The 13,771-nt window shown below is 43.1% G+C and overlaps 1 protein-coding gene across 1 annotated transcript in view; it reads left to right on the top strand.

Annotated features, from left to right (window-relative positions):
* Positions 1–3,992, top strand: part of Ly86 (lymphocyte antigen 86) — a 52,757-nt gene extending 48,765 nt beyond the window's left edge. Inside the window, exon 5 of the mRNA XM_042687162.1 lies at positions 3,603–3,992. Within this exon, the coding sequence (XP_042543096.1) occupies positions 3,603–3,686 (84 nt within the window). The 3' untranslated portion in view covers positions 3,687–3,992. The remainder of the gene's footprint in view (positions 1–3,602) is intronic.
* Positions 3,993–13,771: the final 9,779 nt, after the last annotated feature.

The following is a 13,771-nucleotide window of genomic DNA, read 5'->3' as shown; positions in this document are numbered from 1 at the left end:
ACAAAGAAAAGCAAAAGTAAGGAATGAAGCAGTTTAAAATATTCCTGAGTACAGTGCTGGTAGTTCACTTCTGTAATCCCAGCTACTTAGGAAACTAGATCTGAGGATCATGGTTTAAAGCCAGTCCAGGCAGGAGAGTCTGTCTCTGAGACTCTTATCACCAATTATCACCAAAGTGGTAGAGCACCAGCCTTGAGCAAAAGAGCTCAGGGACAGTATTTCTGAGTTCAAACCCCATGACAAAAAAAAATCTGTATTCTGTCAGTAAGAAAACAATTTCTAGCCAGGTGTAGTAGCATATGATTGTAATCTCAATTAGGTGAGGCCGAGGCAGAAAAACCTCAAGTTCAAGATTAGCCTGGACTACATAGCAAGACTGTTTAAACTGGGCCCTGGTATGACTGTAATCCTAGCTATTCAGGAGCTGAGCTCTGAGAACTGAGACTCTAAGCCATCCTGGGCAGAAAAATCCATGAGGCTCTGATCTCCAATAAACTATCAAAAAAAACAGAAGAGGAGTTGTGGCTCAAATGGTAGAGAACTAACCTTGAACAAAAGAAACTCAGTGACAGCACCCAGGCCCTGAGTTCAAGCCCCAGGACCAACACAAAACAAAACAAACAAAAAAAGCCAAAGTTGAGCTGTGCCTCAAGTGGTAGAATGCCAGCCTTGATTGAAAAAGTACCAAATGCCTGAGTTCAAGTCCTAGTACCAGCACACACACACACACACACACATACACACACACACACACACCCTTATTTAAGCAGTAGAGAGAGATATTACTATACAGTGGGCACTTACATATTTGGCACTTACATGTTTGATTTTAGCCTTTGATGTGTCATTGAACCTTCAAGAATCCTCTAGGCACAAAGCCCACTAAGAATGGGACTGCTGCTGGATGCTCATGGCTCATGCCTATGGTTCTAGCTACTCAGGAGGCTGAGATCTAAGGATCATGGTTCAAAGCCAGCCTAGCCAAGAAAGTCTGTAAGATTCTTATCTCCAATAAACTACTCAGAAGAAGCCAGAAGTAAAGCTGTGGCTCGAGAGGTAGAGCACTAGCCTTAAGCAAAAGAAGCTCAAAGCTAGGTGTTGGTGGCTTACACCTATAATTCTAGCTACTCAGGAGGCTGAGATCTGAATATCACCCCAGTTCAGTATCTGCCTGGGCAGGAAAGTTGGTGAGACTCTTATCTCCAATTAACCACCAGGAAAAGGGAAATGGAGCTGTGGCTTAAAGTGATAGAGTACTAACCTTGAGCAAAAGAGCTCAGGGATAGCATCCAGGCCCTGAGTTCAAATGCCAGGCCTACACACACACAAAAGAGAATTGAGCTGCTGGGTCTTGTCCACAGGATCTTTGATCTCTACATCTCCACATGCCCAGGGCTGCTAGCAGCGCATAAGAGGCAGTAGGCAGGCTAGGAGCTGTGCTTGGGGAGGCTGGACTTCCAATGAAGGCAAATATACAAAGCCCCAAAGGCTTTTACAGCTCCTCTGCCCCATACTGTGCCTTGGTCCGGTCTAGATTGCTCTTACTTCCTGACTAAAAATGGGTAATTCCTAAAGAATAAAGGTTTATGTGACCCACATTCTGGAGGCTGGGAGGTCCAAGGTCAAGGGGCAGCATCAGATGAGGGTCTTTCAGCTGGCATCCCCACAGATTTCTGAGGCAGCCCAAGACATCACAGGACACAGAGGCAAAATGGATTTTATAACAAACCCAGCTCTCCAGAAAAACCACTGGCCCATTAACCCATTGGTCCATGGATGAGTTAATCCATTCTGGAGGGCTCCAATTTGATGACCTAACTACTTCTTAAAGGTTCTACTTGGTCCAACCTCTTAATAAGGCCTCTGGGGATTTGACTTTCAACACAGTTTTAGCTGGCAACTTTCCAAACCCAGCAGGTTTCCACCAAGTAAACAAGAAGCTCCCATCCTGAGTATTTGCCGGTAGGACTTAGAGCTGTGACACATTCCTTTTTCACACACACACACACACACACACACACAAATGAGATTTATGAAATGTCTGGATTTGGGCCACTCTGACATGGCAATACATTTTCAGTATGCAACTACAGGAAGAATTTGATGGAATACATAAAAAGAATTGTAAAAAAGTATGCAATAATTTGCAAGGCTTTCTTTTCCAGTTCATCTTCTTGGGCATCCACAACCCGAAAGAAGTTCAGTGTCTTTCTCTCTTCAACTGACTTGCATTCCAAGGATTTGTTTCATTCCCATCCCAATCTCTGAGTTGCTAAATTGACATGATCTCAGCCGCCATCATCTCAGTGGCCATGTTGGATTTCCACTAGCTTTCTTCTCCCAGTGAGACTTTCCAGCCTCCCTGCTCTGGAATTTGCCAGAGTTTTCTCCTAGAGCTTTTAAGTATAATTTAAAAGTCTTGTAAAAGAAGAAAACCCAATCTTTCTTCACTTCTAGGCTATGGGACTTAAAACTTTTATATTGAATACTTTCTTTTTTTAGTGCTGGTACTGGGGATTGAATTCAGGGTATAGGCATTATCCCTTAGCTTTTTCACTCAAGGCTGGCAATCTACCACTTGAACCATGGCCCCATTTCTGGATTTTTGTTGGTTAATTGAAAATGAGTCTCTTGAATTGATCTTCCTGGGCTGACTTAGAACTGTGATCCTCAGATCTCAGCCTTCTGACTGACAAGCTAGAATTACAGTCATGAGCCACTATGCCTGGCTTGAGTTGGGTTTTTGGGGGTTTTTTATTTTGGTTTTAAAAGACACAGCCACCTATTCCCCTTCAACCAAACCCCAGGAATAGTCTCTGGCTATCCTAGTTGCTCAGGCCAGAGGCTTTGGAATCATCTTTAGCCCATCTATCCTTCCTCCACACAGGAAATCACATACAAACACACACACAAGCACGCACGCACACACATACACACACATTTTTAATTGTAAAAATACTGTTCAGAGGGGTTACAGTTACATGAGTAAGGCAATGAGTACATTTCTTATTGAACATTGTTGCCTCCTCCTTTGTTTTTTCCCTTACTATCCCTTCCTTCCCCACCTCCCCAACTACTCCCCTCTACCCCTTTCCACCCCTCACCACTCACCCCCTCTCACCGAAGTTGTAAAGTTTTGTTTCTTTGGTATGTTCCTCCTCCACGGTATAACCCCTGTTTTCACTGTATTTGATTCCGGTACCCTGCATCTTGTATACACACAGGGAATCTTACTAGCTCATCTTTCAAATCTACCCAGAGTCTTACTTTTCTCCCCAACCCCCCCAAGTCATTCCCATCCCTGACCTGCAGTACTCCCTACCTCCTGGCTTCACCTTCACCAGCTACAGCCTCTTTTGCAGCTAGCAGCCAGAGACATCCTATTAACACCTATTAGCATCCTATTAACGACTACCTAACTCCACTACCTAATTCCATCAGTTCCCACTCCTCCAGGAGTATATGTTCATTACAGACGCAATTGTCTTTCAATCAACTGTTGACTTCATGGATGTCATGGGTGTGGAGGGATGATTGTACTTAGTAAATGGTTGACTGGACTGTGAGTCGTTCCCCTAATACTTTACCTGTGTCCCTTTCAGGGAGAATACCAGGTCTTGCTGGAACTATACAATGAGAAACGCTCCACCGTGGCATGTGCCAATGCAACTGTTATTTGCTCCTGACTGGCCTGGAAACTGAATCTCATGGGAACTCCAGGACCCCCACACCCACCTACTCTATAAGAGATGACAGAAAATGGCTCTAAGGTGATGCTTTTTTGGAGTATAGCTGCCAAAGTCTGCTCTAGGATCACGTGACATCAGGCTCTGTGGATAGAATGAGGCCCCTGGAATGATCCACCTTCCAGGACACTCTGGGTGGCCTCACCAGACTTCAGGGTCATGCCTTCTCATCTCAGACTCACGTCCATTTCACACTTGAAGAACATTTCCCCTCAGTTTCCCAGAATAAAACCAGGTGTCCCACAACTGTGTTCATGGCTTGTACAAACAATTTTAATTCTGTGCTGTTGTTAGAGCCATTTCCTCCAGACCATTTCTTCCATTGATACAGCAATACAGCAGAGCAGTTCTAGGAAAGTCAAGAGGGTGGTGGCCTGCCAAAAATTGAGGATCAGGGATGATTCTGCCATTGCTGCTCCTGGGCAGTATCTATGCACTTGAACCGGGGTGGGTTGGGGTGATAACTGAGATCCACACTCATTTTACCTCCTTCAGCTTGCCATTACCCTAACAAATACATGGAAGTTCAAGTCCACGATTGTTGGCCCTGATACTTTAACCGATGACAAAGCACAGTAGGATTATATGGCCAAGCAAACTCACCTCACAAACAGAAGGAGTAAGAGGGATAAAAAAGATCAAGTCCGGTAATCCCCTTCAAGAACACCTCCCCCAATTACCTAAAGCCCTCCCATAGACCCACCTCTTAAAGGCTCCATCAGTTCCCAATTACCAAGCTTTTAACAATGAGTCTTTGGAGGATCATTCAAGATCTAAAGTATACCAACCCCCAAAACATAATTATGCCTGGCCTCAGCATATGATGACATTAATTCTTTCCTTCCTTTTCCTTCCTTCCAGGAATTATTATTGAACATTACATATAGGATACTATGCTTTTAGGATGCACCAGGGAGCAAAATAAACACTGTCCCTGCAAGCATACAGCTAGTGGTCTCCTGAAATATTAAGAAACCACATGTCCAGTAGTGGGTTCATTCATTCCTGTGTGGAAATCCTCCTCTAATGCCTCAATGAACAAGCAAGCTGCCTAACAAGTATAGCTGAAGCCACCTCAGAAACTCTGAGTTCTCGTATCTTGCATGTGAAGATAGCACCTAAGCTCCGCAACCCCTCCTCCACACTGTGGCTCCTCCCACCCGCTCCTTCCCGTGTGCCTAATGGTTAGCCTAATGGTTGCTTCTGCCAATGGGGTACAGTAGGGCAGACTGGTTGACTGTATCATTTACTCATTTTTGACATCCAGAAGACTACCATTGTGGTAGATTAAAGGAGGAAAAACGATTCCATAGTTCAGAAAACTATTAGGTGCTTGTAATTCCTGTATACACATAATTCAACTACCTGGAATGGCTGGCCATAAATGACTGGTAAACCAGACCTTTAAACCTTTTCTGGGTTGTGGAGAGACAAGAATGATACATAGCTGTATCTCCATCTAAGCCCATAGTGCTCAGGAGAAAAAAAATAGGCATGATGGTGCCAGGCTCAGGACAAACCTCTGGTCACAATAAGGGTTAGCACTGTTAGGCACATAAACAAGACATTTCTGACCACCTACAAGCTCGCATTTGAGACACAGATCCTTTATTGGTGCATAATCCCACAGCCAGCACAGGCTCTCCAGATATTCTGCATACTCCCATGTCCCAGAGCTCAGAGTCACAGCCTGCCAAGGACATGAATGAACCCAGCTGTTCCTTTTTCTTTGTCCTTGAACTTGAATTTGACAATGTGTCTGTGTCTGTATGTATGTGGTGGGAGGGAGTATGTTAGAGACTCAAGTAAATATAGGCTGAGTGAATACATCAGTGCTCAGCAATGTCACGAAGGACGCAACATAGGAGAAAAAGAAAATGTTTCTCTGTCCCCAAATGGGCCATGTCTGAATGTCCTGCCATGAGCATTAACTTTCCCCACCATGAGTTTTATGCAAGTTAAGAACATTTCAAGTGTTTAGGAGTCTACTATTAAAAGGAAGGAGAAAGGGCCAAAGTCATGATCAACATTTATTTATCTCAGCCAGAATACAATCACTAAGATCGGCTATGGATTGGGTAGCCCAGAAGGCAGGGTATGTTAAGGGGAGCTGGTACTACAACCAGGCTCTCTTAAGGCAGCTATCTTGGGGAAGAGAAGGGGTTGTGAGTCTCAGACAATCTATCAAATAACCCAAAGCTGCTTCTGTCCTCATAAACAGAGTTTACTACTTTTTCAAAACAAGCCATCAAAAACTCCAAAGATTTATCTACAGTAGAGTTCTGATGGGAAAGCAACAGTTTGGTTCAGAATTATTACCATTGGTACCTACTCAGCCTTCTTCATAGTTTTGAGGAAGTTCCAACATTTTGTATACAGCATTTTAAAAAAATACTTTTGAAGGAAATTCCAGTGTTGCAGGAAATCTTCGTTAGGCAAAGGTCTGGCCAGAATGGTGGTGAGCCCTCTGGGACAGGTCCCTGCCCCACTTGGAAGTTTTTGACCGTAAAAGAGAACACAGCTCTATGTGATTTAACTATATGTGGATATGTTGGCTCTTGTGAGTGCTGAATCCTGAGGAGTTCCTGTGTCTGCCAGTGATTTCTGGGAGGTTCTTGCTGTTGTCAAGCCTTTACCTTCAACTCTCTATGGTTCTTTTCCACAGTCCTTCCCTGAAAGTTGGCTTTGCCCTTAAAAAGTCTTTCCTGTAATAGCAAATCCATTCAGCAGCTAGACAGCCCACCCTTACACTGCCACGTTACAGAGATGAACTGGGCACTGGTGGCTCACACCTATAATTCTAGCTACTCAGGAGACTGAGATCCGAGGATCAAGGTTGAAACCAGCATGGGCAGGAGAGTCTATGAGACTCTTTACCCACCAAAAGCCAGAGTGGAGCTGACACTCAAGTAGTAGAGCCAGTCAGACTTGAGGACAAAGGCTCAGAGACAGCACCCAGGACCTGAGTTCAAAGCCCCAGGAATGGCATTGGAAAAAAAAAATACCATCTTTTTTCTGAAGCCCTGCCATTCATTCTGATTGGTAGAACACTAATCACCAGTCACATGACCACTTCTGATGGCCCTGGCCCTGTCCTGATGGATTTACCTAACCACCTGTCCCTGATACATCCTATTCTCATTGGAAACACACATAAATCTAAGTGGAAACAGGAAGCAGAGAAGGGGTAAAAGGAGAAGAAGGGAAAAAAAGACAGTAGAAGTTGGAAACATGATTAGAATCAGGCTACCTTTGAGATATGAAGCTCAATGTGCAAGTACCTGGTCTTTTCTAAGGTTCAGTTTCCTCATCTGTAAATGCAAGCTCTAATCATATTTACCTGGGAGCAATTGATCCTGTAAGACTAAAATGAGAGGTACACACTGTGTTCATCACCTCTCTGTCATTGAGCAAAATGCCAGCAAAAAAAAAATCAAATTAATAAAGGCACATTCGATCCTGAAAGAGGACATGGGTGAAGGAGGTTGTTTATACCATGGCTGCTGGAAGTGAAATAAAGACAGAAAGGAACTGGTCCCAATAACCGCTTCAAGGGCACGCTGCAGGGTGTCTAACTTCCTCCTACTAGGTCTGTCTCTTAAACTCTTAAAGATTTCATCACCTCTCAAGCTTTTTTTTTTTATGTTAGGTTTTTTGAAAAAAGGTAGCCAAGTAAGAACTACACCACGCACGTGGTATTCAGGTAAGGGGTAGGTTTATTCATCGTTCAGGCTGGCACCAGGCCATCTTGGTCCTCCACGCGGTGGGGAAAGGCCTGGGAAAGAGAGAAAGAGCTGGGAAAGAGAGAGAAAGACAGAGATATGAGGAAAAGAGCTAAGAGAGAGCTAGAAAAGAGAGAAAATAGCTAGACAAGAGAAGAGCTAGAGACGAGCTAGAAAAGAGCAGAGAGAGTCACCTCTCAATCTCAAAGCCAGCTAGGAACCAAGCCTTCAACTAAGCCATACCAGATCCAAATGACAGCACTCCCAAACCCCATTCCCTTTGGAAGTCTGAAATGGTTTCTGGTGTTTTGATTTCACCTAAGTGGTGGAGGCATGCCCTTGGGTTACACTCTGCAACAATGGACTCTTCACAAGATTGAGGGGAAATCTTTTTTCCCAGAAACAGGCCAAAGGGGCCTTGGAAAGAAAGTGTGTGTGTGTGTGTGTGTGTGTGTGTGTGTGTGTGTGTTTAAATTAAACTTGTTTCCTGTAAATAAAGACACATCTCCAAGACAAGAAGAACTGAATATAACAGCTGAAAATATAACAATTATATCTTTATCAGATGGAGAATTTTTAAAAATAGCCAGTAAGAGATGGAAACGGTTTACATCCTGATTGTGGCCTGGGTTGTCAGGGAGAGATCAGCATCACCAGTTAGGGCTCAGATGTGAGCGGGTTGCATGTTTCTGCATCAGCAACCCACGCGCCTCTGTCTCCTCCCTCACCACCCCTGACAAGCCAGTCCCTACAGGGGCTGACAGAGCTCTCCATTTTACCAATGCCTGTAGCAGAGTACGGTTTTAATTATTCAGTTTGGCCCTAAGCAACTTTCAAATTTATCCATCTATTTTCATTGTTTTATTATCTTTAAGTAGTTGCACATAGCAAGTGCCATAAAACAAAGCCGTTTATGACTACAATGCGAATTGATCAGTGTCACTCCCTCACCAAGTTCACCTGCCTTCCACCCACCCCTTCCTTTACTTTTCTTAGTTTTGTGGTATGTACAATGAATTTTTGACTGCCTTCTTTCCCCTTTCTCCTTCATTAGTCTAATCTTGGCCCCTTGGACCCATCCCTTTCTTGTAGGTAGCAATTTCCTGGTGTCAATATGGTTGGGCTTTGACCTAGTCTTTCTAAAAGATTGTACCATTTGACCTCTCCATAGAGTCTATTATACTTCAGTTAATTCATTTGTAACCATTTGCAAATCCCTTCTGATCCAGCTTTCCTTTGATGTATGCTGTAGTTTGGCCCGTAAATATAACCCAAGTAAACCACTGAGTCACATCTATAGCTCTTTTTTTCACTGGTTAATTTCAGGATAGATCTGAGCTGCAAGCCTACTACTTTAGTCATGCCATCCTCCTTGGGATGCACCCATGCATCCCATTTCCTTCTGTGAAGATGGGGTCTCAAGGAGTTTTCTGCCTGGACTGGCTTGGCATGGTAATCTTCCCAATCTCAGCCTTCCACCTAGTTTAAGATGACAGACACACACCACTATATGTAGCTATAAGTTGAAAATTAATCTTAAGAATTTTTCTGCCAGGGCTGGCCTCAAACCACGATCCTCCCATCTTCAGCCTCCCAAGTAGCTGGGATAACAGGCATGAGTCACTGGTACCACACTTTCCATTCTTTTTTTGCTTTACAAATAGCAAACATGTTGTTTGTTTTGAGATAGGACCTCCATTTTTGCTCAGAGTCAGTCTGTACCGTGATCCTCCTACTTATCATCCATGTAGCTGGATGGGACCACAGTTCATACTACCATGTCTGGATTATTTGTTAAAATGAGGTTTCTCTAATGTTTTACCCAAGCTGGCCTTGAGTTACAATCCCTCCAATTTCCTCCTCCCACGTAGTTGAGATTAAAGGGTTGAACAACTATGCCTGGCCCTGTGAGACAGTGAACTTCCCAGAAGTGAAGCCTCGTGGTGGCATGACTTTGAAGGGAATTGTGGGATGCCCTTCCTTTTCCTCCTGCTTCCTGGCTGGTAAAGTGAGTGGCTTGGCTGTACCGTTATGCTCCTACCATGACGGGCTTCTTCAGCACAGGCCCAAAAAAACTGAGCCACCCAGGACTGGAAAGTACAAAACTGAGACTTTCTAAGCGGGTTATCTCAGGCATTTCATTAAGGTGATAGAAAGCTGATTTACACAATGTGCAACCAAAAATAAGACTCTTTCCTTCCATCCTTTGTTCTCTTTACCCTGGAGGGAGGGACTTTATCCACCAATATTTCCTTAGCTGCAAACGATGATACTTCTCTGGCCTTTCCTGAAACCCAAGAAGGGTAGAAAGACAAAATAAATAAATAAATAAAACATTCAAGCACCCAAAGCCTCTCCCGCTTGACTGTTGCTTTTCCTCCTTCCTTCCTGCTCAGACAGAGTGGAAGTAGTTCTGGGATAGTCCATGGGATGCGTGCACCAGCAGAGGAAGAAAGATGTCAATAACTAAAGAGTGTTTTTGAAACTGATGAGAATTGGGGCATTTTCTCCATGCCAGGCCATGTGCTGGGCATCTTACTCCCACCTCAATAATCCAATTTCCATGGACAGCCTGTGGGAAGGTAATGAGGAAATTGTACTTTGGAGAAGTGGGGTAGCTGGCCCAATGTTCCCCATGTCCCTGAGCTCAGCCACTGGGACTCAGCTGGTCTGATTCTAAATCCAGACTCTTATGCCATCTAGTCCCTTAGGTAAGAGCTGATCTAATGAAGAAGTGCTTTGTGGTTTCAGTTTGGGCTGCAGAATTTGGTAACAGGAGCAGCAGATGAGCCAAACACAGAGTAAGCTAATGAACTCTGGGCTCATTCACTTGGTGAGAGGGAGGAGGAGGACAGATTTTGATGTTTATGGGTTTACTGCACTGCTGCGTTTCAGAACTTAGGGACATTGTGCTGTGTGCTCCATGAGAACCTGACTTCATGCACTGTCAACTCCAACCTAGATGAAGGGACGGACAGAGGGATGCTCCCCACTCCCTCCTGCCCTCCTTTGCTTCCTCCCATAAACCTCAGTTCAGCACCTACTGCTTGCTGAGCTCTAGAATATTAAAATATATTATTATAATTATGCAATTCTATAATAGAATAATAGTCATTAAATAATGTAATGAATTTTATAATATATTGTATATATTATATAGTATTACCTATTATAAATTATTTATTATAGTATATTGTTATATGTAATATGTTATATTATATAAATATGTTATATATAATAATGTTATTATGTTTAATAGATGTTATTATATTATCTATACTGTTATTTAATATATAACGTATATTTATTATAGTATAATGAAATCAACTATTTCATTGTAACGAAAAGCGTAATATAATAAATAGTTCATATTATTATATTAATATAATATTATATGATATATTATACATAATATATACATTATATGTAATATATCATATAATATATAACATAATAATATATTATATTTTATATATTATGTAATATATAATGTTATTACATTTCATTATAAATTGTGTAGTTTATTATATATAATAATATAATGATCATTATATTTTATATTATATATGATTATATCTCATATAGTATATGTCATATATTACGTTATAATAAAATTATAATATTTATATTTTACATATTATAATATTCATTTTATAATAACTATTATATCCCTGCTTGGAATCAGCTTATATTTTAGGCAAAGGCAGGAAGGAATGGGAAAGAGATCATGGCAAGGCAGAACAGAAATAATCCGGCCCATGGCTAGGCAGAGAGGGTACCAGACTTGGTGTCCTGGTGTAGGGCTTGGCTGCACGGGAACAATGTATGGGAATGGGAAGCATTGTAGCCTCAAGGCTTAGCCCTCAAAGAACCTCAAGATCCTGGAGATGTGTTGGTTTATTTGTTTGTTTTGGAAACAGCATCACTCTGTATATCCCAGGATGGTCCCCAACTTGTGACCTTCCCTACCTCAGCCTCCAGAGAGTGAGGATTGCAGGTACGTCCCACCGCCCTTGGCAAGAATGTCTTGAGCTGACATAACGGCCCTAGATATAAATAGGTAGCAAAGGGGGAGAGCCTGGAGAGACCCTGATGCTCACAGTGATGACTAATAGTTACTCTTGTTCAAGTATCTTCCTATGAACCCACAGATAATCGTAACATCAGAAAACCAGGTTTCCTGCTTGGCAGGACTCCCCTCTTTCCTTCTCTCACTCCTTCCTTTCCTCCCTCCCTCCCTCTCTCTCCCCCAGAACCATACCAGGATAAGGATAGCATGTTCCATCCAAGCCCGTCCCCCAGCCCTGCTGTTCCCCAACTGCCATTTGGGAGTCAGCTTGGCCTGGCTGGCTCTGTCCCTGTAGTGCTGGTTTTCCTGCTCTCAGCCAGCAAGGATGTGCTGCTCCACAAATTGTGCCTTCCTCCCTGCTCCCACTGCGGAGCCTTTGCTTGAAGTACACCTGGCCCTTTGCCATCTATTTGCCTTGCACCCAAACAAATGTGTGTGGCGCTCTGGAGAGGAGGAACAGCAAACTCAGGGAGGTTACAAAACAAAACATACGTCCTTCAAGCAAGCAACGAAAAGGTAATGTATGAGAACCATTGTCCTAACAACACAGACATACCTAGAACAAACATTTGCTGGTCAATTACTCCGAATATTATTATGTCCCTGACTTTGTAGGCTGCATAAAAATCACATATGGTCTTGACTCAAGGTGTGTGAATCAAAAGCCATACAGTAAATGAGGTGCTGGTAATTAGCTAATGAGATGAGAGTACTCATTATTGCTGATCCAGGGCAAGGCTTTCACTGTGTAACAAGGACCCCTGTGTCTTCCAATATGCATAATGGCCTTTGTCTTGATGAAACAAAGCCTTGTCATGCAGCCAGACCCCAAGACTGCATGCAGCCATCCCACCAGCACAGATGGCCCTCCAGTGGGTTAGAGAAAAGAACAGGGGGCAATGGCATCCCACTTCACAAGCAGATGGCACCTGTGGGCAAAGAAAGGAACACCCACACCCTGGATTTCAGTCTTTCCTCTCCCATTGGCCAGGGATGCCTGTGCAGTCCACAACCTGTACAGCCTTACCCAGTGGCTCAAGTCAGGTTCCAGACTCTTCTCCTGCCACATTGCACATATTGAAGAAAAAGCGTTCAATAAGAAGAATATTCTGCCTCAAGAAGATACCAGCCTGTGTCTCTTGGTTGATGCTCCCTGATATCATCTTAACCCACCCCTTCCCCAGACCCCATCCCTACCAACCAACCCCCAGCTTTAATAAGAAAACATCCCAGCTGAAAGTTATTCTGGAGGCAAAACTGAGCCTCTTAGCCTCCCTCCTAATTTCCCTCTATCATCTTGCATATGTGTTGGACCCTGGGCCTGCTCCATTAAAATAACAATGCATCATTGCATTTACTCTCTTGACATTACCACGGCCTTGCCCAGCCTCCATGCCTCCTAAAAATTTACAAAAACAAAGCAACAACAGAAAACCTCTAGAGTTACCCGCTGGTGGTTCGTGCTTATAATTCTACCCACTCAAAAGACTGAGATCGAGCCTGGGCAGAAAAGTCCATGAGATTCTTATCTCCAATTAGCCAGCCCAAAGCCGGAAATGGTAGGCCTCAGCCTTGAGTAAAAAAGCTAACCAAGAGCAGGAAGTCCTGAGTTCGATCCCCAGTACCAGCACACACAAAAAGGTCAATGTGTATTTTAGTTAGCTCAATTATGCAAAGCATTATTATTGCAACATGTCATCGCTTTTAAAAATTATTTGTGAGATCTTTCCATTGTCAGTTCTATACTAAGACTCCAATGTATTTTATATTTACAGCACATCTCAGCTGGGACTAGCTTCATCTCAAATATGCAGTGGCCACAGGCCCTGAGCCACTGTTGATGCCATACCAGATAGCATATAACTGCGGATTAGATGCTAATATAAATAGCAATGATATTTGCTGCATATCTACAACAAAGGCATACTTTATTAAGCCTCTGAGATCTCAAGCTTTATCAGACTTGATACTTCTAACAACCCTACTGGCCACATCTGCATTGACACACTGAAAGTATGAATACTGACTAACAATGTTATGAACAACACAGCCCAAAATGTTTTGCTATCATTGTTTTTGCTGTGGTTTACTTTTGTTTGTGCATATTGGGAATCATACCCAGAACCACCAAAGCAATCAAGGGCTCTCCCAATACACACCAGCCACAGTGTTGAAGGGTAAATTCATGTCTGAAAATCACCATAAAGAATCACTCTATCTGCACCAGGCGCAGG

The sequence above is a fragment of the Dipodomys spectabilis genome, unplaced genomic scaffold (genome assembly GCF_019054845.1).
Source record: "Dipodomys spectabilis isolate Male_0828 unplaced genomic scaffold, ASM1905484v1 ptg000104l, whole genome shotgun sequence".
In the NCBI taxonomy this organism is placed as follows: Eukaryota; Metazoa; Chordata; class Mammalia; order Rodentia; family Heteromyidae; genus Dipodomys; species Dipodomys spectabilis.
Note: the sequence above shows the minus strand (reverse complement) of the source record. Positions and strands in the feature narration are given on the sequence as shown.